The 26,734-nt window shown below is 49.7% G+C and overlaps 1 protein-coding gene across 1 annotated transcript in view; it reads left to right on the top strand.

The window, feature by feature from the left end:
* COL5A1 (collagen type V alpha 1 chain) overlaps window positions 1-26,734 on the top strand; it is a 325,021-nt gene that overhangs the window by 198,916 nt on the left and 99,371 nt on the right. The window contains exons 14-26 of the mRNA XM_056859974.1: window positions 4,618-4,674; window positions 5,741-5,794; window positions 9,027-9,080; window positions 10,596-10,649; window positions 12,320-12,373; window positions 14,286-14,339; window positions 14,902-14,946; window positions 18,513-18,566; window positions 19,816-19,860; window positions 21,469-21,522; window positions 22,515-22,559; window positions 24,718-24,771; window positions 25,476-25,520. Coding sequence (XP_056715952.1) covers window positions 4,618-4,674; window positions 5,741-5,794; window positions 9,027-9,080; window positions 10,596-10,649; window positions 12,320-12,373; window positions 14,286-14,339; window positions 14,902-14,946; window positions 18,513-18,566; window positions 19,816-19,860; window positions 21,469-21,522; window positions 22,515-22,559; window positions 24,718-24,771; window positions 25,476-25,520 — 669 coding nt within the window. The remainder of the gene's footprint in view (window positions 1-4,617; window positions 4,675-5,740; window positions 5,795-9,026; window positions 9,081-10,595; window positions 10,650-12,319; window positions 12,374-14,285; window positions 14,340-14,901; window positions 14,947-18,512; window positions 18,567-19,815; window positions 19,861-21,468; window positions 21,523-22,514; window positions 22,560-24,717; window positions 24,772-25,475; window positions 25,521-26,734) is intronic.

Below are 26,734 nucleotides of genomic sequence, written 5' to 3'. Positions count from 1 at the left end.
GAACATGATTCCATGCAATCTAACCTCCAAAGCTGTCATTTCTTCCAAAGGAACTGATCTCTGGAGATAAGCTGTAACTCTGGGAGAATGCCACCCCACCAAGAGGGTGGCAATCCTACATGAAAAGCATCATCTGCTGATTTCTCTGGATCAAACCTCTTAAATGCACAGGAGCACACCAGGCCAGGCCATCTGGCAACTAGGGAAAGGACTTCTCTGTGGATCTGCCCCAGTGTTCCCTCAGGCGCCACTCCTAGTCCAGCAGGGACTTTCATGTTGGCGCCCATGCATGCTGACTTTGGCTCAGTGCCTGACAGTTTCCGTTCTCCAGCTGTGTGTTTTGGGCCCTCCCAGTGTTGGACAACCCCTCTGCCTTCACAGTCCTGGACAAGCAGCCAAAGCAGGTGCCTTTGTGGGTCCTCAGATATCCCTTTGAGCATAGATCCCTCTGAGAAATTACAAGCCAGATGGAACAGACAGATAAAGTCTTAAAAGAAATTAGTTTAGGACCATCAAGGTTGAGGCCATGGTAGCTTAACTGGTGGAGGGCATCTCACTTTTGTGAGATGAAGCCGGGGCTGCCAAGTAGTGAGCATGAAGGGAATCTCTCTGTAGGTGCCTGATGTTATTGGTTCTGAGGGGCCATAGCTCAGTTGCAGAGCTCCTGCTTTCCATGCAGAAGATCCCAGGTTCAATCCCTGGCATCTCCACTTAGAAGGACCAGGCAATAGTTAATGTAAAAAACCTCTCTCTGAGACCCTAGAGAGTTGCTGCCAGTCAGAGTAGGGAGCACTGACCTCAGTGGACAAAAGGGTTCATGTGGCAACTGCTGCTATAGCCATACGGAGGCTTCTGGTTGGCTTATTGGTGAAAACCTAACCCAAGTCCCACCACTAAGGTCAAAGGGCAAATGGAAGTAGGAGAAGAGTTGGTTTTTATATGCCGACTTCCTCTATTACTTTAGGAAGAATCTTAAAAACACCTCCCCTCCCCCTCCCCACAACAGATACCCTGTGAGGAAGGTGGGGATGAGAGAGCACTAAGAGCTGTAACTTGCCCAAGGTCACCCAGCTGGCTTCATCTGTAGGAGTGGGGAAACAAATCCAGTTCACCAGATTAGCCTCCACTGCTCATGTGGAGGAGTGGGGAATCAAACCCGGTTCTCCAGATCAGACTCCACCACTCCAAACCACCGCTCTTAACCCATGCACCATGCTGGAACCCAACCTAAGTGTGATAACCAGTTGAATACCACTTGCGACATGTAGGACCATCTGTGTAGCTGTGCTCTGGCAATTGCCCTGTGCACTGGTCCATTCTTATTCAGCATTTGCACACACAGGTAGATTCTGCACTGCAACTCTGCCTCCAGATCAGCAGGTGCACCAACTAAATGACTTCTAACCTGAATATGTGGAACTCCCAAGAGGAGCTGTGCTTGCTCCATGGTCATGCCTCATCGAAAGCAGGCCTCAAATTATGCTAATCTGCACTAATTTACTTTAAATATTTCTGGGCATCTTAGATTTTATTCCTGGGACCAAAACTGCAGCTTTTTTCCTTTGTGCTCTTTTGATGGGGAGCAGTCAAACACGGATACACAGTTCAGTAAATAATCTAGTGTTTCTGCCGCTCCAGTTGCAGCCCTGGGTGGATTTTAATTACCAAAGAGCATAGATAATTACAAGTCTTTTAAAGTATTGAATTTTTGCAATGGAACAAATTTGTTCCAGCTATGTTATAAAACATGGACAGCCCTATTACCCACCAGAAGATTTATTGACTGCCCCAGCCACGTGACTTTTAACTTAGCGGAAATGTCCCAGATTCTTCTCCTCTTCCTCCCCTCCCCTGGAAAGATCTCACTGGTGTGTAATAATTAGGGTTATCAGGGTGGCACCTAGAGATCTCCCAGAATTACTGCTGACCACCCATTCCTCTGGAGGAAACAGCAGCTTAGGAGGGCAGATTTGATGGTATCACATTCCCACTAGGCCCCCTTCACAAATTCCACCCTCTCCAGTATCCACCCCCAGATCTCCAGGAATTTCCAAAGCAGGAATTGGCAACCATATGTAATATGCCTTGCCTTTCTGCATAGAGAATGTGTAGTTGCCTTTTTGGAAGAGGGGGTATGATCCAGCAGCAACACTGAAAAATAATAAACAGTTTTCCAGGGGCAGGGCCGTAACTGGGAGGGGGGCAAGAAGGGCATGCAGAGAGGGCACAGAACTGCCGCTCGTACCCGGCACAGAGGCGCCTATGTGAGAGGCAGTTCTGCCACCCTCTCTGCATGCCATAGGGGCAGGGGCTGCCCTCCTGCCCCACCCCCCATTATGGCCCTGTCCAGGGGTCATGCAAAACTAGCCCTGACCTGGATAGCCCAGCCTAGCCTGATCTCATTAGACCTCAGTAGCTAAGCAGCGTCAGCCCTACTCAGTACTTGGATGGGAGACCACCAAGGAATACCAGGGTTGCCACACAGAAGCTGGCTATGGCAAACCACCTCGGTTCATGTCTTGAAAAATCCCATTGAGGGGTCGCCATAAGTCAGCTGCAACTTGACGGCCCCCCTTCCCAGACACCAGTGCAAGACGCAGCTGTAAACCTCATTATCCCATCAAACCGAGAGGGACTTTCTCTGAGTAGACACACTCAGGATCACACCACAGTTTCAGTTTGATATGGGGCTGAGTGTACAAGTAAAAAGAAAAAAGGGGAACGAAACCCAGCCTAGAAAACAGAAGCCAGGTAACCCAAGGTTGGGTGGGATAAATAAAATATAGAGATAATGAAAATATAATTTATTTAAGGCGCTATGTAAAAATAAAAACCTGGTTGATAATTGCGCACATATGGGAGACATATAACAGCCCAGTATAACAACTTGAGACAATCTGACCAGATATTTGTATAATTGGAAATATATTATACAACCTGTATACATGCCTGGTCTGATATATATTGGTATATTGTCTGTATATGTTTTTATTTCTGTAAATATGTGTGTATGTTTTACATGGGTTTCAACTGACCACTGAGGAAGGCCAAATAGGTTGAAACGTGTCTGGCCGGTGGTTATAGTATATCAACCTTAGGAAATGCCAATGTGCTGTTTTAACGTATTTGAAATAATTTTTATCTTTACATAGCGCCTTAAATAAATTATGTTTTCATTATCTATATATTTTATTTATCCCACCCAACCTTGGGTACCCAGCTGAGTGTACAAGTCCCACCAATTGCAGTAGGGCAAACAGCCCAAACCTCAGCAATTTTACTTAGAAATATGTCCTTATCCCTTGGGAAGTGTATTTTGGGACTGCAGCCATGGTAACAGGTATCCTAATTATCTTGAGTGCCATGCAGCCTAAATGGATCAGTGCTATGTAGGACCTGCTGCTAGGGTTACCAGCCTCCATTTGGGGCCTGGAGTTTTCCCAGAATTTATCTCCAGATTACAGAGATCCTATCCCCTGGAGAAAATGGCTACTTTGGAGGGTGGAATCTATGGTGTACCATGGATGCCAGGTGAAATCCCTCCCTAAATTTCCCCCATCCACAGGTACCCTCCCTCAAATCTCCAGGCATTCCCCCAGGCCAGAGTTGGCAACCCTACCTATTATTTCAAGAAAGATTTAAGCACATCCCATGTCTTGGCCAGAGCATGCGCTCTTGTGTGCAACAATGTGCCCTGGGCACAGGATTCAGACCATCAAGTATTTTGTTCCCAGACAAGCAGTGGCTTCTGTTTTCATCCTGGGGAGGGGCTGGGATATCAACAGATGTGCCTATCAGAAGGGGGCTGTGCAGTCTTGACTGCTTATAGGTAAACTTGTCTTCCTGGCTCCCCTCCTCATATTTACCTCTGAATCAAATGCTGATTTCTTCTTTGTCCCTCCAAATCATCATTTTGCAAAGTTGTCCACAGTTTTCTTCTTTTCTCAAACCATTACAAATTTAAAGATTTGATCATTGTTTTGTTTTTTAATAATTTTTTTTATGTGAAAAAATGTTTGGGGGAGGGCCGGATCTCATGGTTGTCCCCACAACTAGCCAATCCATGGTTTGCATAGCCTCATGAGGTGCAAACATGAAGAATGTGTTTCCCCTGAGCTCGGTGCTTCAGGTAAGGTCTGTGTCTGACCAGAATCAGTTGAGTTTGTGGTTCCACCCTGGGCTCAAATTATGTACATCTGGATGCACAGTGGGTTGTCTGAAAGGGCTCTTATGAGCCGTGTGCTCTGCAAAAAACAAAATCCCCCCCCCAAAAAAAACATTGTCCTGTGTCATTACAAGGCACTCATGGATAGGGTTGCCCACCTTTGAGTGGGGGCCTGGAGATCTCCCAAAATTACAACTGATCTCCAGATGATAGAGATCAATTGCCCTGGAGAAAATGACAGCTTTGGAGGGGGAACTGTATGGCATCACAACACCCCTGAGCTCCCTCCCCTTCCCAGGTTCCACCCCCCCCCAAAAAAATCTCCAGGACTTTCCTAACCCTACTCACAAACCCCCAGAAGTCCCTGAAGCCTGCGCGACGCTGCTCTGGGCATTGCCTTTCACCCTTAGATGCCATGGAGCTGAGTTTGTTTCCCCTCTCTTTTCTTTCAGCTGGCACTGAGAGGACCAGCTGGCCCCATGGGCCTCACAGGAAGGCCAGGCCCCATGGTGAGTAAGAGGCCCGTTTCTCAAGGGAGGGGGGACGGGGTTCACCACTTCTCTAGTTGGGCTCTGTAGGGAATGAAAATTTTCACTGGAATGCAATGACTGACTGATGACTGAAATTCTGGGAGCCAGGTTTGTAGGAAATACCGCATTTGGTTGAAAGCAAGTTTAATGTTAAAATGCGTGTTTTTTTGGGAATGCATGTTTTTAAAGTAAGATTTTAAAACTTTTAAAGAAAAGGGTGCATATTTTGCAAAACTCTTGAGGATTAATGGAAGGATAAAATTCCCATCAGGCTTTGCCTCCTTCCAGAGACCTCAGTGTGGATTTCAGAGGTTTCAGTTTAAACCAAAGGAAATTGCCAGGAAATTGACTGCAGGGAAAACCCCAAATCAATGACTATTTAGAGAGGGCAACTTTGGCCTTTTGTTAATTAATCAATTATTTACTTCGTTTCTGTCTTGCCCATCTACTCAGTAGTTACACTAAAAAACGTTCAAGCGCAAAAAAACCCTGACAAGAGCAGCATACTACCGGAAATCCATATAAAGTCAGCCAAAGAAACCCTTCAGCAGTAAAAGTAACAGTTTAAAACTAAAAAAAGAAAAAGAAGATTAGAGTGATGACCCCCCATTTAAAGATTAAAAACTCAGCATCAATAATAACAGAGGCTGACAAATTCACCCGATCAGAAAACCCTGGTGTTAAAATCCATGCAGCAGCCTCCTGGGAAAGGAGGGGCTTCACGAGCATCCAGCAACAACAGCCCTGCCTGGCCCTGTGGATGCCGGCGGTCCCAAGGTTGGGGGGTGCAGCTTATCTCCCCCCCACACACACACACACACCATAATTGTGGAATCGTAAACTAGTGTAGTTTTAAAAGCTTAGGTGTAAAAAAAAAAAAAAAAAAAACAGAAGGGCCGGATGCCTTAATAGCGGAGAAGGCCCCATTACAAGGCTTGTCGCAGCCGCTGCTGCTGCTCAGCCCAGCTGGGCCGTATGGAGTCTTTTCTTGTTTTTCCTTTTATTTTTGCAAGTAGTAAAATGAGACACCCTCTTTGTTCCACAGGGATCTCCAGGCAGTGGAGGAATCAAGGGTGAAACAGGAGACATGGGGCCTCAGGTACGCTGGAAACACCTCCGTCCCGATTGCACTGGAACCAAGGGGGGTGGGGCTTGGAAGTTTGTAGGAGTTGCTCAGCTCCATACGTGTGGACGCTCTTCCCTGAAGGATGGCTTGCCTGTTTGTACCCACGTTGACTGGCAATGCACTGCCAGAGTGCTACAGGTGTTGCCTGGGCCAGATTGAGTCCTGATAGGGCTGGCCAGCTTGGACCAGGTGTCGTAGCCTCTGAAGAAGTAAGCTCTGACTCAGGAGAGCTCACGCTGGAATAGAGGTCTTCAAAGTGCCAGTGGATTTCTGTTTTATTGAGCGCCCTAGAACAGGGGTCTCCGACACGATGCCTGTGGAGCCACACTGCCCACCTATCCCTTTCCTGGTGGCTGCTAAGTGTTTTTAGAAAGCAAGTGGGGTCAGGAGGGGATTTTGACCAGCAAGGCTTCTGATTGGTCAGTGGACATTTTAAAAAATGTTGTTTGGGCAGCAGCTGCCTCCAGAAGCTGTAGCAGCCATTTTGTGGCTGCGCCACCACACTGTGTCAGAATTTCAAAGGTGCCTGTAGGCTCAAAAAGGTTGGGGACTGCTGTCCCAGAACATATTACAGAAGGTTCTGCTAAGCAGAGGGGTGCTGCAGCAGGCATCCAAGGTGGACATGTGTAGATAACTTCTTGTGGAAGGGAAAAAAGCATGAAAAATAGCAACTGTGTGGTTTTTAGGGTTCCAGAGGAAAATCACTCTGGTGTGATCAAGGATGGAGTTCTGCAGACAAAAGGACGAGCCTCCTCTGACAGATTATCTAGTTTGCATTCCATCTAGGGATTTGCAGCACTCGGGCCTATGGGAGTTTTCCTCGTTCGCTTAAAAAGCTGCAAAATCTCTCTAGGATCTACGGAAGATAAACTCTCTGAGGGAGACTTCTCTCGCATAGCACATCAAAAGATTAGGGGCCTTGATGGCTGATCTTTTGCCACCAGAACAGAGAACCTCTTTGAGTGAATGGCCTTTTATACACAGGTTGTTCCCCCTCACAGTCACCCCCTAGCTACTTTGGGGCTTCGTCTTAACTAGTCATGTATTTTCCAACCTTCAGGTCTCCTCGTTCTCCCCTCGCATTTCCCCCACATTTTCAGGATTCTGCAGGTTCAGTAAATTGTGTCTTGGTTTTTAAGTTTATGCTTATGACTGATTCTCACAATAGTTCAGATCAGGTTAAGCTTCCTGTGGCCTGCTCATTCTCATTTAAAATATGAAGGATGCCTTCTGATTCAATGGTTGCAAATTCAGAGCACGGACATTATACGCAGATAAGCAGACTCCGGAGTAAAAGGGTTTTGGACCAAAGCACCCAGAACCTTCTTCTGCCCTTTTTCTCTGCAGGTACTTTTGATCCTTCCTCAGGGAAGAGCCGTCCCCACCTGTTACAAATGTATATGATGGCAGGAGATAAAGGGAGGCGAGCGCTTACTGTGGGGAGGGGGCGGGCAGTGATTTTTGTTGCTGCGCAATGACATCACTTCCAGCATGACCCGGAAGTGCCAGCATCGCAACAGGGTGCTTCTGGGTGAGGTCAAGGCATGGCAATGGAGACCATTGCCGCCCCTCCATTTGGCTGCCCTGTTTCCCCCTGCCAACCAGCTGAGAGTTGGCGGGCAGCAGCAGTAATCACCAGGAATTTGCCCTCCCATCGGTGGGCACCTATATTTGACTGTGGGCCTTGATTTTTTGTCTGAATGGAGACTACGGCTGTTGCCGCACCAGACACTTACAGCTCATTATCCTCATGGTCAGAACGCGAGGTTTGGCTGCGTGCTCAGAAATCCTGTCCCCACGCCTCTTTTGCCGTTTTTGTCATTGTAGCCGAGATGTTTTATTTCCAGTTCGCGCTCTCCGAAAAAAGAACTTTAAGTCCCACGGGGGAGCGCAACGTCATTGGTGATGTTGTGGATTCTCCCACACTTTCCCCCTTAAACTTTTGGGGAGGGGTGCACATGCGGTGCAGGTGTGGTTGGGAAGAGCGTGCTGCAACTGGTTGCCGTCTCACTTCGTTCCATTTTTGAATGGTTTGAATGATCCCCACAGCGATCATCCCAGCGGCCCTCATCCCCCCAAACAGTCGGACAGCCATTCCACAGTGTGCTAAAAAATGTACACTGGCAAATGAATGGCGGGTGGGGGGGAGGTTAGTCCAGCGCACCAAAGACACAGAGAAAAAAGGAGCAGGCAGGTGAATGGTGGGAGGATGGAAGGGGGGGAATCAGTAGGGACCTGGGAATCAAGCAGACAACGTGAAACAGCTCAAAGAAGACAGCTTTGAGGAGCGAGGGACAAGAGGCGCCAAGAGCCCACCCTCCTGGGCCGCTAACGAAGACCACCTGTTCTCTGCAGATGGGGCGGGCACCGGTTTCTGTCGGAGGCCGGCGGACAACGGCAGCTCCGAGACAGCCGTTTCTTCCAGGAGGCATCTCGCCAGACTGCCCTTCCTCGGCCTCAGCCCCCAACCGCTGGTTCTGCCACCCCTCAGCCACCACTGCGGGACTGTCCTTGAAAAGCTGCAGGGGCAACACGGCCCCACAGGGAGTTGTAGGGCCCTATGGTCTGAGCGACAGCCTCGCTCCTGTGAGAGAGTGCCGAGGAGGAGGAGGAAGAGGAGGAGGCCTCCCCTCCGCCCTCCTCAGAAGCTGCCCTCACAGGAGGTGATCTGGATAATTTTAAAATGTCATGGGGAATGAATTCTTCCTGCACTACAAAAGGGGAATGTATGGCCCAACGCACCATTGTTCCAGCACCAGCCCAGATAGTTCAAGCAAAAATAGATAAACAAAATAAAGATGGGGAAAAGGACTGCTGGAGGGGAGGAGGGGGAGGGGAAACAGGACAGATGGGCAAAAGTGGGAATGTTCTGCTGAGGGAGGGATGAGGAAACGAAACGTTTCAGACAGGTTCCCACCTAGGCGAAGCCATCCTTGAAGCGGAGATAATAAATACATTGCTGTATAACCGTTTGGGGGGAAACCAGAGATTAAAGGATTGAGAAATGTTTCCAGCATGAAGGTGCCTGTGTCTGTGTGTGTGTGTGTGGGGGGGGGAGTGCAGACACACAATGATAACACGTGTCATTTAACATTGTAAAAACTTGATGTGCCTATTACTTGATCTGTTCCTGCCCTGCAGAAGACATTGAATCAAAGTCTTGGTTTCTGCTGTTACTTTCTTCAGTCTCTTTGATCTGTTTTAGGGTCCACGAGGCGTGCAGGGACCCCCAGGCCCATCTGGAAAACCAGGACGTCGGGTACGTGGAATCGGGCAACCCTTGGCAGGGTTGCAGGAGGGTGGCCTGTTCACTGAACAGTAGCTTCAGGACAGGAAGTGGAACCAAGTCCACAAAACCCCTCCCCCCTTCTCAGCCTCTGTCTAGGGAGTTCCCTGCCCAAGTGTGTGGCCGCGCCCCATGTGGTTGTTGCTGGTGGTCCCTGAGAGAGACATGTGGTGGGTGTATGGGAGGGCCAGGTGAAGAACATCTACGTAGAAAGCCAACATAGCAAGTCTGTTAGGACGGGTGGTGTCCTGAGGCAGAGACAGCCCTCCTCCCCCCCCCACCCCCCGGCTGAGCCAGAAGAATGGCGAGCTGCAAGCCGCTATGGGGTGTTTGACAGCAGGGCTCTCCTCCCAGAAACTGAGGGTATGTGTTGGGGTGGGGGGTGGGGGTGATTGCAGTGGGCTAGGAGAGGCTGAGGCAAGCTTTCATTCTTTCTTATCAGTCAGTCTGTCTGTCTATCTAAAACATTTATTAAACTGCCTTTCTCCCCCGCGGCACTCAAGGTGGCTTACAATCAGGACTGCCAATAAATAAAACTAAAATTAGTCAAATGCAGTCCTAACTAAAACCATCTTCAACTGCCTCCTGGAGATTAAAAGTGAGGGGGGCCAGGTTCACCTCCCTAGGGAGGTTGTTTCATAATTGTGGGGCTGCAACTGAAAAGGCCCCCTCTTGTATGCTCACCAGACAAGCTTCTTTGGTTGATGGGACAGTCAGGGCCTCTCTTTATGCCTGTATCAACAGAGTCGTGCTCTGTTGCTTGCCGTGCCCCGTGTGCTGGCAGGCTGCTTGTCAGTTTCACAAGTCACAGTGCGCCCAGCAAGCAGTGCGGAGATCACCCAGCATCTTGGGCATGGGGAAGGTCGGATAAGAATTTGCCCACCAGTCAAGGATTAGTGAGCTGAGAGCTGTACAAGCAGTTTAACACTCAAGGGACCACCCCTTCCAGAATGGAGACGGCAAAGATCTTTTTACGTCGGGCCGTGCCAGCTGCATTCTGGCTCCAACAGTTCCCCAGCAGGCATGCAGCCAGGATGTCCTCATGAAGGTGCATGACCCCGTCATGGTTAGGACTTATGGCTTTGGGAAACTGGCAAGTCTCTCCCTCGGGTCCGTTTTGCCCTCATGCATGCTGGCCTCAACTGCAACCCAGCTCAACTTGGAACGGCTGGTTCATGCAACCATGCTCTTGGCCTCATGCTCTTCACTTGGAGGTCCCAAATGTTGCCATGGATGAAACTGTGGCCAAGCACCTCTTGCACTGCCGTGGCAATGTTTGGAGAGGTCTTCTGCATCTGGGTCGGGCGGTCGTGGCCTCGATGCTTCTGAAGGCCCATCAGCCATGAAGCTTATTCCACATGAGCCAGGAAGGAAAAGCAGCTAGTCCAGATCAAAGCAGTGGTCATGTGATTTGGCAACTGACCATAAGCCCCAAGGCAGATGTCTCTTTCTGGCCGTTGTAACTTAATTTCCCTTTTCTCTTTTCAGGGACGTGCTGGCAGTGATGGGGCAAGAGGAATGCCAGGACAGACGGGGCCAAAGGTAGTTCCCTCCAAATCTACCGCATTGTTTGTCTTTGTTTCTTCTGCCAGCTGCATCTGTTCATGCAGGCATGTTGCTTACATGGAGCGAAACTCTTGGCTGTGGGAACGGAGCCCTCCAAAGCTAGACATCAAAGACTGTGGGGCTGCCAATGAAATGGCCATGGATGCCCTGAACTTATCCATTGGGGAAGACATCCCTTCGTCTTCTCTCTCCTTCTTGCCCTCCACCCTCCCTTTGGATTTAGTGCAGCTGTCATCCAAGGAGAGAGAAGTCATTAACAGTGAATTTGAATGCAGGGGAAGTTTGCCTGAGAGTCGTATATTAGAAAGTTTAAGTGCTTGATTATGTAGACACTTAAAGTGGAAATAGATTGGGGGTTGGGGTTGTCACAGAGAAAGGAGACTGCAAATCATTTGTCCCTGTAAACTGAAGTTGCCTTGTCCCCAAAGGAATGAATGGGGGGAGGGGAAGGAGGAAGGTGGTAGAGTAATTCATCATGGCAGAGAGAGGAACTAATTCCTTTGGAGGAGGCTGTGCAAGGGAAATTGGCGTTCATTAGCTCAGGGATCCGGCAAGGGCGCTTAAATTGCTTTCGCAAGTGCCTTGGCCATGCAAATGATAATGACCAAGGAAGCACATGTTACCACGGATGTGGAGCCAAAACTGGCAGCCCTGAGCCAAGCCCCGCCCCCCCTCCGCCACTGATCTGTGCTCTGATGCCATTAGGAGAGGCATTTTCCCACTCCCTGTAGCATACTGTGGAGGAACTGTAGAGGGCGGATTGCTGGCACCTTCAGAGGTGACCTGTGGGAAAAGTCCTAACCCCTGGGGATTCTGCGCTCCAAAGTCGAAGAAGTGGAGGGGGGATTTCAAATCACAAATGCTGGTGACTGATGGTTGTTTTAAACTTAATTTAATTTGATGTGCTTGCCGGCCAGCTTGACAGCTGCTGTGTCTTGATTTCTCACCCCCCACCCAGAACTGCAGTTTTAAACCATATGTGGTGATGTTAGGGAAGAGCTCGTGTGAAGTGTCTTGTGGCACATGATGGGGGAGGGGGGCATTTAGGCAGGAGGGACTTTGGTGTTGGTGCTGCAGCATCAAAGTTTGCAGCAGCCCGGAGATTCTCATCTTGCTGCAAGGCCGTGTCCAGTTGGCCGTTGTCCTGCCAAGGAGCAGAACTTTGGCCCAAGAATGGCTTTGGACACCACAGAAGTGTTGACAGGCTTCGGAAGAAGATGCGGGGTATAAATGGAGTAAAATAAGTAAATGAAATTTTTGTTATGATGGTCCTGAGGGCACTAGAAGAGCCATCAGGTGAGTTGTGTGTGTGTGACAGAGGATGGAGAGCCAATGTTGGTTAGCATCAGATAGGCAGCCTAGAGGAACTAGTAAATAAACAGCTGGATCACTTGTGTCCAAATGTAAAGGGAAGAATCAACACTTGTAGGACAACTTTTATCCCTTTGTTGGTCTTGAGAAGAGCTTGGAAGAGCCACATGAGCTGGGCCTGATCCCCGTGTCCCTGCATGCCAAGCGTGGGGTGTCCAGTGCCACCTCCTTCCTGTCCTGGCACAGCATCAGTGCTAAATCACAGCTCTGAATAAGGGTTGTCCCACCACAAACGCTTGGAGTGCCCTGGACTGACCCTGGCTTTCTTCTCCTAGGGCGACCGAGGTTTCGATGGCTTGGCTGGACTGCCTGGGGAGAAGGGGCATCGGGTAAGCCATCCCTTCATCCTGTGTTTTGTCTCAGAGGTCCTAAGTGGGGCTGTGGAAGGGAAGTGTGGGCTGATAAGCCCGGCTGATGTGTTTGACCTGCGACCGGTTTCTTTCTTTTTCCCTTAATAACCTATTTTAAAAGTTCTCTGCCTGCTTTCTCTTTTTTTTAATGAAACCAAAACAGAGATTGTACCCTGGTTTTGTGTGATGCAGCCTTTCAGACACCGCTTCACTGGCTGGACTGGTGTTTGTGCTGTGGCCTCGTATGCCACTGCGGTGCAGGGATTAAAGTGTTGGGCTAGGATCCAGGAGACCTGGGTTCAAATCCCCACTCTGCCATGGAAGCTTGCTGGAGACCTTGGACCAGTCATACGCTCTGCGTCTAACCTACCTCACAGAGAGATTGTTGTGAGAATAAAATAGAGAAAGGGAGAATGTTGAAAGCCACTTTGGGTGCCCGTTGGGGAGAAAGGTGGGGTATAAATGGAGTAAATAAATGAGTGCACCACACCCTCCCCTTGCTCTGTCTGCATGACAGACGCTTGGCACTCAGCCTCCCACTATTCATATCTAACTGTACAACAAGCAACCTGGAAGGTCAGGATCTTCCTCTTGCTGGTCTACGGGGAGCTGGGTTTTAAGCTGCATTTCCCACGTTGACCCGCCTGAGAAGAAATCCCTGCAGGGCTGAGCTGGCATCTCTGCCTGTGGCAAAGGGATTCTGGGACATATCACAGGGCACACACGTGGCTTTTGTGAGGCATTTTATGCCTTTTTATTCTTCCTAACAAACCAAGAGTTCACCCTGGAATGCAGTGGGCATCATTAAAAAGGTAAAGATCCCCTGTGCAAGCACCAGGTCATTCTTGACCCATGGGGTGATGTCACATCACGACATTTTCCAGGCAGACTTTGTTTACAGGGTGGTTTGCCATTGCCTTTCCCAGTCATCTTCCCTTTACCCCCAGCAAGCTGGGTACTCATTTGACCGACCTCGGAAGGATGGAAGTCTGAGTCAACCTTCCGTCGGGATCGAACTCAGGTCGTGAGCAGAGCTGTGGACTGCAATACTGCAGCTTACCACTCTGCGCCACGGGGCTCCTCGTGGGCATCATTACAGGCCTTTTATACTTGGCTGTTTCCCTCGCGGTCACCCCTTTGATGACTTTGGGTCTTTGTTTTGATTATGCATGCTGTTTCCAACCATCAGAGGTTGCCCTGCTCTCCCCCTGCGTTTCCCCGTGTTTTCACATTTGCGATAAAACAGGTTCATGAAAATGCGGGCAAAACATGCAGAAACTCAGGGGGAGAATGAGGCAACCTCTGACAGTCAGAAACAGCACGCATAATCAAAACAAAGACCCGAAGTCATCAGAGGGGTGACCCCGAGGGAAACATTCATACATAAAAGGCCACAGCAACCTGGAAGGTTTTTGGGGACTTTTGTCTGCCATAACTGACTTTTTCATTGACAAGCTCCCAAAAGACAGCGTGGAAGCAGCTGGTCTTTCTGGGGGCCCTTGAGAGCCAATGCAGCAAAAGCAGGACAGCAGATAGTGAAGTGATCTTTCTTTGCTCGGGCCTAACTACATGTTACATTTTTTAACAAGTCACATTTGGGGGATGGGGGTTACAACACATTAATGTGGGCCATGATGGAGTCTGGAGATACCACCAATCACTTTCCTCCATCTGTGGTGGCCCCCACGTACCTGGCTGAGTGGTGCACCCCTGCTGGAACACTAACAACAGCTCAGTATCCAGCTGCGTGTGGCTGCAGCTGTCTTGCACAGAGGGCTGTTGTGGCTGCTGGATGGCGGAATTGGGCCCTGTGTCTGAGAATGCCTTGGCCCATGACTTGAATCCTTGGGGGTGTCAGCAATATGGCTGAATGTGCTTGAAATCTTTTTAGGGTGAGCCTGGTCCTTCAGGTCCCCCAGGAGCCCCAGGTGAAGATGGGGAGAGGGTAAGTCAGTTCTACTTTTGGATTCAAGGGACATAATTGGGGCCAGTTCGCATGTGCGTGTTCCTAACTGCAGCACTGAGTGATGTCCTGCGTATAAAAAAGGAGCCACCATAGATCAGTCCTCACCGTTGCATGAATTCACTCTTATGTTTTTGATCAAATGCTCTTGGGTGTCCTGGAAAAGGAGTGGAGGACCTGATGACCATTAACGCTCCTGCTCGGTTTTCCTCCTTGACCCTTCAGGCCAGTTACTTGATCTGCTATTTACTGTCCTTCATGTGTCAAAATTATCTCCATGGCATCCACCTTTCCTAAGCAGATCCACCTTTATAAATGTTGACACAAATTATGAAGGCATCACTTCCAGAGTTTCTAATTGCCGGTCAGTTCCGCCTCAGGACTGATGAGGGTTTCCTTATGCACGGCTGCCCTTTTATTACTCTCGGGGAGTTGCTTTTCTGTGCAGTTAATTTTAACAAAGCACGTAATGCCTGTGATATGGTCGCAGCAGAGCCCATGTTTAATCGTTCTCTCTCTTTTTCCCTCATGTGCTGCCAACCAGGGTGATGATGGAGAAGTCGGCCCCCGAGGTCTCCCTGGGGAACCTGTAAGTTACCAAGTGCCTTCCTGCTCTTGAGCTTACCAGGGTTGTTTCAGGCACTGTGTTCATTAGGTGTACTCTTGGAAACATAACGTGTGAATCAGTATGTATCCTGCTGGTGGGGAGCCAGGATTAGTTGTCTGCTTGGAAAACCCAGGTTTATGGCCATTGTATGGAAACAACTTGAGCAGTTTCTCTATCCAGCCTGCTAGATCCAAGGAGCTTGGCGTTTCTTCTGATAATTCCTGAGCCAAAGACAATTTAGCAGGACTTTTTTTTTCTGATAAACCAAACAGGGCATATGAGATCCCACCCCCACCCCCAGCATAAACTTGAAGTCTGGTGAATTTTCATAATTTACCAGAATTTGAAATGTGGAAAACTAAGGATTTTCCACCTCCAGGTTCAACGTAGCTCATGTGTGTGCAGAATTTCACCAGATTGGCCAGGGATCCTGGAGGGTTGTTGTTGTTTCCATCTTCTGGGCATGGAGTAGGGGTCACTGGGGATGTGGGGGTGAGGCAGTTGTGAATTCCCTGCATTGTGCAGGTGGTTGGACTAGATGGTTCTGGTGGTCCCTTCCAACTCTATGATTCTATGATTCTAGTGAAATTACTGGGGCCCCAGTTCAGAGGACATCAGTTGCCCTTAAGCCCCACAGAGATCTTTGGGGCATGATTAACATTCCCTAAGTGGTTATTCAGGAGCAGCAGACTTTTCTGTCTGAATTTCAAAGCCTGACCTGAGTGTTATAAGAACATAAGAACATAAGAAAGGCCCTGCTGGATCAGACCAAGGCCCATCAAGTCCAGCAGTTTGTTCACACAGTGGCCAACCAGGTGCCTCTGGAAGCCACTAACAAGATGAATGCAGCAGCACCATCCTGCCTGTGTTCCACCGCACCCAAAATAATAAGGCATGCTCCTCTGATACTAGAGAGAATATGTATGCAGCATGACTAGTGTTCTCCCAGGGCTGGTGGCCTTTTGAGGGTTTCCTTGTCCCATTAGCTTTCAGGCCACGTTTAAATCTGGGTGGGGCTGGATTTCAGTGGTAGGACTGTGCCTCGGTGGTAGAGCACCTTTGTTGCACAGAAGAGGCCACAGGTTCAATTCCTGGCACCTCCAGGTAGTGGGTGCCATGAAAAACCTCTTTCCCTACTAGTCAAAGGAGACACGGCTGATTTTCATGGATCACTCCACTCTGTATACACTTTGGGGTCTGCGAATTCTGCAGCCAGCACCATTAAGCTGCAACACGTCCTTATCCAATTTTAAGATGCTCCAAATGGCAGGCTAGAGCTTCTCCATTGTGTACCGAACATCGCCCCCCTTCCAACCAGGAACCTCAAATGTTTGTCCACTGTCTTGTGATGTGTGCATTGGTCTTGAAGAAAAAAGTGTCCGGTATTTGTTTCCCTCACTGCAAAATCTTACAGTCAACTCTGAGCGTCATCACATCTGGCTCCCTCAGTTTCTTTCTTGCAAGAAAGCCAACCCCAGAGTGAAAATTCACGGAGCTTTTAATTTTTTTAATGGGATGGATTTCCAGTGGCCATAATAATATGTAGCTTGTATATAGCTCTCTTATGTGTTCACATATGTTATCTAAGTATTCCTTCTTCCAACCCTGTTAGGTAGGCATTGTAGCACGTGTGGGGGGTGGAGGATGCTGTATGAGGCTGAGAGTGTGATCCCAGTGTGAATTCTGATTCCTGTGGGTGTCGGCTGCAGAAACTCTGTCCAGGCTTTCCCTGTCAGGCTGCCGAGTGCTGAGGGCAGGAGCAAAAGGCTCTGGCCCCCACCCAACAGGAGCTCTTGTTACGGAGGAGTAATTATCCACCCCCACTCCCCAATATCTTTTCAGCTGGAATAGAGAGCTGTCAACTTAGTTTTGAAAATGTGTTTTAAAAAACAAAACAAAAATGTTGATGTTGCAAAAACAATCTTACTGATCTGACAATTTTCACTGGAAACGGGAGGAGCGCTTAGCGTACAGAGAAGAAAGGTTGCGGGTGGTGTTGTGTGTGGGGGGGGTGTTTGCCATCTCACGGTGCCTGAAGGAGAGCTTGTTAAAGTCTTATCCTGGCACCGTCAGCCTTCTGATTTCTCCAACTCACATCAAAGCCGTAACTTCTGGGCTGGTGACTGATCTAAAAGCACTTGAGCGAGCCGGCGTTTCTGAGTAATTAAGCAGCCATTTAGACAATGATAGATAGCTGGGGCACTTTTGGCATCAGGAGCCAGGGAGTGGCATAGGATGAGCAGAAGGGGGCACTTGGAAACTCCCTGAAGGGGATACGTTGTTCTCCTCCGTAGGCACTTTAGGAGCAGCTGTCCGGATGCTGCTCGCTCGTCAAAACCAACAGGGCAGGGGTGGGGGTGGAAGGAGACAAGGTGCAGCCCCCTGCCTCTTGGGACACTCCAGACGCTGAGCCCCTTTGGGGTACAATGCCATAGAGTCCAAACCATCCATTTTCTCCAGGGGAGGAGATCTCTGTACTCTGGAGATGAGCTGCTATACCGGGGGGGGGGGTTTCCCTGGTCCCCCCTGGAGGCTGCTGGCATCCCTGTGTCTGCAGCACTGTAACAGTGCAGAGTTCAGATGCCCAGCGCTTGCAGCTGCGAAGGAATGCTGCTGTTTTTAAAACCTCTTTAGCCAGTTGGTAGATTTGCTCAGGCATACATCGAGGTTTCATATAATGAGGCGCCCTGGCATTGTGAGAGGCAGCACTGCTGTGTTACAGTGAGGTGAAGGACTTCCCCTGCTTCCTTAGTCTGTTTCTTCATCAGGTACTAGCCTGCCATTTTTCATGGAGCAAATATGGTGCTGCACACTAATTATATCCAGGAGCTAGGGTTGCCAGCCTCCAGGTGGTGCCTGGAAATCTCCAGGAACTGCAACTGATCTCCAGACTAGGGAGATCAGTTCCTATAGAGAAAATGGGTGCTTTGGAGGGAGGGTGGACTTTGGAGGGAGTGTTGTGCCCCACTGAGGTCCCTGTCCTCCAGGCTCCACCCTCCCCAGTGTCTACCCCCAAACCTCCAGGAATTTCCCAGCTGGCAACCCTATCCAGGATGCCTGGTTTTGACACCCCCACCCAATCAATACTCTTCTGCTGGGAGAAGGCCTTTTAGTGCCAAGAGGGGGTAGGACTAGATGGCCTGCATGGCCCCTTCCAACTCTATGATTCTTAAATGCCAACCTCCATTTGGAGGCTGGAGATCTCCTGCTATTATACCTGATCTCCAGGCTAATAGACCTGATCTCCATAGAGATGAGTTCACCTGGAGAAAATGGCCGCTTTGGAAGGTAGACCCCAGGACATCATACCGCATTGAAGTCCCTCCCCTCTCCAAACCCCACCTTCCTCAGGCTCCTCCCCCAAAATTTCCAGGTATTTCCCAACCCGGAGCTGGAAACCCTAATGATTCTATGAGTGTGTATGAAAGATTATGCCTGCCATTTTGAGAACCCTGTTATTCTCATTTCCAGAGGTTTTTGTGGTATTGAGAGTGAACTCTGACATTTCACTAACGGCATATGCAAACTGTGTTTGTTTTCCTCAACAGGGACCCCGTGGTTTGCTGGGACCCAAAGGGCCCCCAGGGCCTCCTGGACCTCCAGTAAGTAGCCTGATGCGGGCAGTTCGTCCCTAGGGATGCTGGGAATTTGAGTGCTGTAAAGAGTGCGGGGCTTGGGATTGCTAGCCCAGGTCTGTCAGCACCCTCACCAAACTACAATTCCCAGAATCATCTGTAGGTGAGGGAGACAGTTAGAGGGTCCACGGAGGACCGCAGGGGCACTCTTGCCAGCTTCAGGCGGCGGCCTCCTCTTTGAAACAAAGCCTGCAGTTTGGTAAATTGTGCAGATAGAAACACGTAGTGTCTGATAAGACAGGTTCCCAGTAAGTTAACTGGGCATGGTAAGGGTTGGGTTTGTTTTTTTGGGTAGCTGCTGCTTTTGTTGCCTCTCCTCTCTGTGTCAGGCTGGGCCACACCCTTGCAAAACAGGATCTGTGACTGATAAAGTCAAAATCTTTTCTTCCCCAGCCTACCTCTGATGGTTTATAAAGCACCTAAAAGTCACCAGGTAGTCTGCAAAATGTCGAACAAGACAGCTCCCCCTGCTGGGTCCCCACTGAATCAGCACGCTCCCACAGATAAGAAGCGCTCACGGGGCGGGGGCGGGGGGGGGGAGACAGACAGACAGACAGACAGATGGGGTTCCCCCCAGCCTTTTGAGGCTGAGGACACCTTGGAATTCTGGCACAGTGTGGTGGGCCCAACCATAAAATGGCTGCTGCAGGAGGCGGAGCCAGCCACACAGAAGGAGGTCAAGGGCAGGGGAGAAAACAAGCAATTTTAAAAAATACCGTGCCAAAGAAGAGTGAGAGAGAGTAAAAGCTGCCACTGAAACAATGTTATTTTAATATGCACAGTCAGTCGTCTCTGCAATGACCAATCAGAACCCTAGCTGGGCAAGAGCCCCACCCACATCTAAAAACACTGAGTGGGCACCAGGAAAGGTGTCTGTGGGCACCCTAGTTCCCATGGGCACCATGTTGGGGACCCCTGAGGCAGATCTTTAGCTTCAGAAACAGAACAACCCTTGGATGAACACTTCTCTTGATTGGTGCTTCAGTCCCAAGGCTTAGAAGCAGGCAAGCCCCGAGCACTGACTCGTGTAGAGATACAGTAGGCAGCCTCCTTTGTGGGTGGGTACTCTAGGCTCACTGGAGCCTTTGATTATTTTGTTTGTTTACTTCCCGGGATGTACTGGGCTGGGATTGGGGAAAGGGGTTCTCGCTTCTTTTCAGAGAGCAACCCGGTAACATCTCGTGATTGTTTTCTTCTTCTTCTTTTACTCAAATAGGGCATAGCTGGCATGGATGGACAAACAGGCCCCAAGGGGAATGTGGTAAGTTGTGTTTGCCAGCTGCTGTGTGCAAGTGTGTGTTTGTGCTACATGATCCTCCTCTGTAGATTAAATTTGCCAATTGCTTCTTCAGACTCCCTTCATTGCAAACCTGGTGGATGTTACCAGCATTAATTCCCAACAATAAATGGCTGCCAATTATTTTTGAATTTGAAACTGATTCTCCACTGGTGTCGCATGTTGCTTCCCTTTTAAAAAAAAGACCAGGCACCCTCCTGGGGGCCACACCTCCTGTCGCCAGAGGTGCCGTAGGCGGGAGCCCTGTGCGTGGCCACTGGCTTTGCCGTTTGCACACATGCATGCCTGCAGGTATACTTACTCTGCCAAAGGAGTGGAACAATGGGAGGAAGAGGCCCCCTCCCTCACTGCTGCACACCACGTGCATGTATGTATCGGGGGGGTATGAGATTGTGCCTTAGTGGGGGAAGAATTAGAAGTGGTGCTTGATGTGCAAGAGAGTGACATCATTTTGTGCCCTTCCGGGCGAGTGAATGAGAGGGGGAAATATGTGTGTTTTGGGGGGGGGTATTTAAAAAGAAGCCCCACTTGTTGTCCCCTACCACCCCGGCTCATAGTTTGCTTTGAGTCCCAGCCTGGAGACGGGCAAGTTGTGTTTGCTCCAGTGATTCCTGGCACTTTGCAGTCCCAGAATGGAGGTGTAAAGAAGGAATGCCGGGGGGTGGGGGTGATCGGGCCACCTGGTGGCCCTAAGGGGGCACAGTGGCCAAAAGGGCTTTCCTAGTGACCACTCAGTTCTCCAGGGACCGGTGAACCTGATCCTTCCGAATATGTAATTTGTTTTTTAAAGTGCAGCCAATTCAGCTTCTTTAATGAGGGTCACGTCAGAATAGGCAGCACCAGCCAATCATGTTTGCACTTTGTTTACAGTTCTCAAAAGGACCTTGCATAGGAAAGTTATCCAGATCGTGGACGTATAGCCTGGGGAACAGTTTATCATGCCTGGGCAACCCCTTCCCACAGGCCCGGGGGTGTTGTCTGATGTTGAACGATAGACACACATCTCCCCTTCACACTTTACCGTGGAAAACAGCAGTGGCGCGATGCCCCAGCAGCTCTCGGGTTCCCCAGCCCTGATGCATCGACCTTTTGCTGGTAACGTTTGGCCAAGAGTGGCCGGTGCAGAAAATAGCTGCCTCAGCAGAGATGACTGTTAACAGACATGGACCACAAACTGAGCTGACGTCTTCAACCTGACAGAAGGATTTCAAATATTTCCTGAAGTATTTGGGAGCCATTTGAGAATATGGAGCTCTCCAAATGATACTATTTGTTAATAATAGTAAGAATAATGATAATTCAGCCCCTTTGGTGTGAAGTGTCTCAATATCAGGTGTGTGAAGTTCTGCTCAGAGCATCCGGTTGGGATCTTTTAATGGTGTTGCACATGGGATTTTGTGGTTTCAATCACTGATTCCCCTGTTCTGTTGAAAAGCAGGTTGAATGTTTTTCTAAACAAATGGATTGCAATGTTCTGTTGTGGTCACTTTTGTGTGACTTGAAATTAATGAACTATATAGTGAAAAAGATACTTCTAGTGCTGATGTTTTCCCCTTTTGTGTCCCTTCCAAGGGTCCTCAAGGTGAGCCTGGACCACCAGGGCAGCAGGGAAACCCAGGCGCTCAGGTGAGATGGGGGTGATCAAGCCAAGTGAAAGACAATGCCTTCAGTGGGGGTCAAGGCCCTTTGTCATTCTGTTGTAGGGCTGGGAGTTGGAGGTTGAAGCAGGACTCATGTTGGATATCTCTCTCTCTCTCTCCATACATGCATACATGGCTCTCCCCTTCTATTCTCACAACAACCTTGTAGGGTAGGTTTGACTGAGAAAGAGTGGCTGCCCCCAGGGTCACTGAGGGAACCTGATGGCAACAGGGGTGTGTGAATGGGGGTCTCCCAGATCTTAATCTAGTGTTCTAACCACTGTTGTCTGCTGTTTCTTCATTGTGGGGAGACCCTTGTTAGTTGGAATCCGTTGCTGCCAGTGTGGCAAAAGGTTGTAAACTGCCCCCCCCCTCCCAAGATGACACAACTGCAGAAAACAGAATTTAGGAAATATTTTCTGCGTTTCACTTTTTCAATCACTGTATTGTGCAGTTCTGATATGTATGTGTATGTGTAGAGAGTCAGGCAAAGATATTTATTGGGTGCTGTTAAGGTGGAAAAGGTGGCATAGAAATGTTTTGAGTAAATGTCTGTGGTTCTAGGCAGGAATAGGGCAGAGGTGTGTGGAACACTTTCTTCTGTGGTTGGCCTGAGGAAGCCCCTCCAGGTCTGCTTGGAATTCTCCCCGAAAGGGTCATTCCGGTGATTTCTTCCCAAGACATTCCACTAAGCTTGCAGGAAGACTTGGCTTTCCTCAAACCTCACTTCGTGTTTTCGCTGTAGGCAAAATCCAGCGACAGCTGAGAGATGTTAGAGATTCATGGGGGGGGGGGGCACATACTGATTATACTTTAGGTGACAATTCCAGGGCACCTGTGCTGCCCAACGGCCCTCCTTGGTGGTGGGGAGTCCTCTTTGGCCGCGCCCTTTGAGCATTCTGCCAAATGTCTTGGGAGGAGTTCTTCATGCCCTCCTTGTGCCTTAACGCTCCTCTTTGTCCCATCCCCCCCCTTTAGGGTCTTCCCGGTCCTCAAGGCCCGATTGGTCCGCCAGGGGAAAAGGTAAGTTAATTCACAGCAGCCCTGGCAGAGGGCACAGCTCATGCTGTTGGGAACGCTCTTGGTGCCCTTGGATGGCTTCTGCTCTCCTTTGCAACCTCTGTTTCTTTCTGTGGCTGAGGAAACGTAAAGAGGTCCCTCTCCAGGCTCGATAAAGATGAGCAAAAACCGAATGTGTGCCCTTTAGATTTCTAATGCCTGTTTTTTGACTTAGCAGGGCAAAACTGGTTTTAAAACCCTTTGACAGTTATCTCTGGCAAGATGGTGAGGGGAGCCCACTGTCTCAGCAGGGCAAATAGGCAAGGAAGCTTCAAAAGATCTCTTAGGCTAGTTCAAGTGTGCAGATTTCATCACTTGGTGACTTCAGTATGTGTGAAGGATCCACTGTGGGTTCAAGCAGCATGGAGAGACCTTTTAGATCTTTTGAAATGCCCGCCTTTTCAGTGGGACAGGAGCAGTTGCTGCCATCAAGGGATGCACAGCTGGCCACTGGTTCCTCTGACCCCACTCGCCCGTACGGACCGAAGACCCAGCGAGGCAACGTGCATTTCCTAGTTCTTGGAGTTTGGTGCACAGGCAGATCATGAGAGGGAAGGCATCTTGGCCATCTTCTGGGCATGGAGTAGGGGTCACTGGGGGTTTTAAGGGTAGTTGTGAATTTCCTGCATTTTGCAGGGGGTTGGACTGGATGACTTTGGTGGTCGCTTCCAACTCTATGATTCTATGATTCTAACTCAGTTCAGAAGCATGTGGGGGCCTGATTCAGATGGGAGACGTGATGCACGTGGAGAGGGGGCGGAAGCCTTCCCTGTTGGGGGAGCTCACCTGCAATTCACCAACAACCTGCCAGAGCACATAGGGCAAACCGGGGAGCCGGTTTGATGTGGCTGATTTCTTCAAACATCCCAACCTGACATGAACAAAGCACCTCTGGCCAATGTCACAGTGGGGGTTACCGCACTTGTATTCCCAGCGATGTATTAAGAGTTTGAAAATGTTATAAAAAATACTGTTTGCACTTTCTATGTATTCCCACTGATGTATTAAGATGTTGAAGGCTTTCACAGTCAGAGTTCATTGGTTCTTGTAGGTTATCCGGGCTGTGTGACCGTTGTCTTGGTATTTTCTTTCCTGACGTTTCGCCAGCAGCTGTGGCAGACATCTTCAGAGGAGTAATACTGAAGGACAGTGTCTCTCAGTGTCAAGTGTGTAGGAAGAGTAATATATAGTCAGAAAGGGGTTGGGGTTGAGCTGAATCATTGTCCTGCAAAAAGTATCAAAGGTAATGTGCTATTCATTGTCCTGTAAGTATCAAGATAATGTGCTAATGAGGGTGTGGTATGTTAATATGGAACCATTGCATCCTGAAGTGATCTGTTAATGTGTGAAATACAAAGCTAATCTGCATGGCTATTGCAAAGTCCACAATTGCCATGCAGATTAGCTTTGGATTTCACACATTAACAGATCACTTCAGGATACAATGGTTCCGTATTAACATACCACACCCTCATTAGCACATTATCTTGATACTTACAGGACAATGAATAGCACATTACCTTTGATACTTTTTGCAGGACAATGATTCAGCTCAACCCCCCCCCCTTTCTGACTATATATTACTCTTCCTACACACTTGACACTGAGAGACACTGTCCTTCAGTATTTCTCCTCTGAAGATGTCTTCCACAGCTGCTGGCGAAACGTCAGGAAAGAAAATACCAAGACCACGGTCACACAGCCCGGATAACCTACAAGAACTGATGCATTAAGAGTTTGAAAACGTTATAAAAAATACTGTTCGCACTTTGTTTGGCCCCTTTAGCTGTGAAGACGTCTTCCAACCATTTATAAGACGTGGTATCCAAAAACCCTTTTAAAGCGATGTTTTTACAACATTTTCAAACTCTTAATACATCAAAATATTGTCGAAGGCTTTCACGGTCAGAGTTCATTGGTTCTTGTAGGTTATCCGGGCTGTGTAACCGTGGTCTTGGAATTTTCTTTTTTGACGTTTCGCCAGCAGATGTGGAATACAAAGTGTGGTAACCCCACTTTGGTGTCCAAGAACGACGGGCAAGGCGGCTCCAGTTGTGTGGCTTCTATGTGTGGCTTCTACCTTCCCTGCCCACTTAACAGGGGTCCCATTTTCCCCCTTTAGGGTCCACTGGGGAAACCTGGCCTTCCTGGCATGCCTGGAGCAGATGGTCCTCCGGTAAGTTCTGCTTTTAGGATTGGGGGGCACAAGCCTCTCTTTGTAGGGGGAGAGGCTTCTGAGGGCTGATTCACATGCTACAAAGTTCACGTGGCGGACACATTGCTTGCTGCCACAAGGATCTGAGATCAGAAGCATGCCTGGCATTCTCTGCCAGACATGCAGGGGTCTGAATCTAATCTGCCTCTTTCTCAGCATAGCAAGAGAGGTGTCCCCCCTTCCCTGGGGTGTGGGTGTGTTCCTAAGAGATGACATCCATGAGACGATTGCTGCTCAGTGGCTGCATGCATTTGCAGGGCTGTCTCTGGAAGGTGCTCTGGCTTTGACTGGCCAGAAGACCATTTCTGCGTGCAGCCGGTAACGTGTCTCTGTGTGCCCTCCTTCTTGGATCTTGGCATGCTTGTGGTATACTTGACTAGAATATATTCTCTTAATTGACCTTAACAATTGCACCAAAATTATATGGGACAGGCCTAGTTCTTGTTTTGTTTTTAGCCCTGGGCAGAAGCTGCCGGAGCTCTCGCCTTGGCCTTCTCCCAGCCTGGCTCATCCACTCATCGTCTGGTCAAGGAGCCTTTAACTAGTCTGGGGCATCTGGCAACAGACCAGCATGTCTCTGGGAAGAGCACCAGGAGGGAGTTTGGCGCCACTTGCCACAGACGGTGAAGAGGCTCACGGTGTTTCTCTGTGCTTGTCGTCCACAGGGCCACCCTGGCAAAGAAGGTCCTCCTGGGGAGAAGGGCAGCCAGGTGCGTATCACCCAGAGGGAGGCCTGCGTGGCAATTGGGGGGGCACAAGGGGCTGTTGGGCCCATGCCTGCTCTGCCCATTGGGGAAGAAGAAGAAGAGTTAGTTTTTATATGCCAACTTTCTCTACCACCTAAGGCAGAATCAAACCGGCTTACAATTACCTTCCCTTCCCCTCCCCACAACAGACACCCTGTGAGGTGGGTGGGGTTGAGAGAGCGTGACTAGCCCAAGGTCACCCAGCTGGCTTCATGTGTAGGAGTGGGGAAACAAATCCAGTTCACCAGATTAGCCTCCGCCGCTCATGTGGAGCAGTGGGGAATCAAACCCGGTCCTCCAGATCAGAGTCCACCGCTCCAAACCGCTGCTGAGCACTGAATGCAAATGGTTTTGGGTCCAGCCCTTAGACGCTTGCCTTTGAAACAGAGCAAGGGACAGTCCTGGGCCCAGGGGACTTTTGGGGTCTGCTGCCAGGCCGAGCGCAGCAGCCTGGGGCTGGGTGGACCAGCGGCCTGTCTCAGGAGGCAGCAACTTCACTTGGGCAGACCTCTGTGAGTTGCTGGAGGGACGGGGGTGGGGGCGGCGGCTCTGTGGGACCAGCCAGACAAGGATGAGCAGCCCAAGGGCCCAGAGGAGGGGAAGGGGAGCTTGCAGCCCTCTCCTCTCACTTCCAAGGCCACAGGGGCCCCCCTCCTCCAGGGCTGGGGTCCTACTTTCCCTCTGCCGCCGGCTGCAGCCCCTGGTTGCTGTGTGGTCTGTCCACTATGGTCCATCCATCCCTTCCCTCTTTCCTTAGTCCATCTGCAGCTGTGTGGACCAGGGACACGGCTTCTCCAGCAGACCTGACCTCTGGGTCCCAGTCATTGATTTTAAGAGAGGGTTTTTGTTGGGGCCTGGCCTTGGTTCAAATGGAGAGTTTCGCGGGAACTGCAGCTGCTGCCTAGCTTGGAGCCATCCGGCTGTCATCCTTTTGGCCTTGCACAAGGACAGGGATTTGAAAGCGTGAGCAGCTGCAAAATCTGCAAGCGGCCTGCTGTGCTGGGAGTCATTTCACGCAGGGCAGGGTGCCAGTCAGCAGGTGTCTCTGGACTGGGAGTCCAGCTCCTTCGGCTGCATCTCGCCTCGAGAGTGATGGCTGAAGCCGCCGGGATCTCAGAGCAAAGCCTGTCTGGCCAGAGTTGTTCTCATTGGCTTGAACTGGAGGCTGGAACCACTTG

The sequence above is a fragment of the Euleptes europaea genome, chromosome 14 (genome assembly GCF_029931775.1).
Source record: "Euleptes europaea isolate rEulEur1 chromosome 14, rEulEur1.hap1, whole genome shotgun sequence".
Taxonomy (NCBI): domain Eukaryota; kingdom Metazoa; phylum Chordata; class Lepidosauria; order Squamata; family Sphaerodactylidae; genus Euleptes; species Euleptes europaea.
Note: the sequence above shows the minus strand (reverse complement) of the source record. Positions and strands in the feature narration are given on the sequence as shown.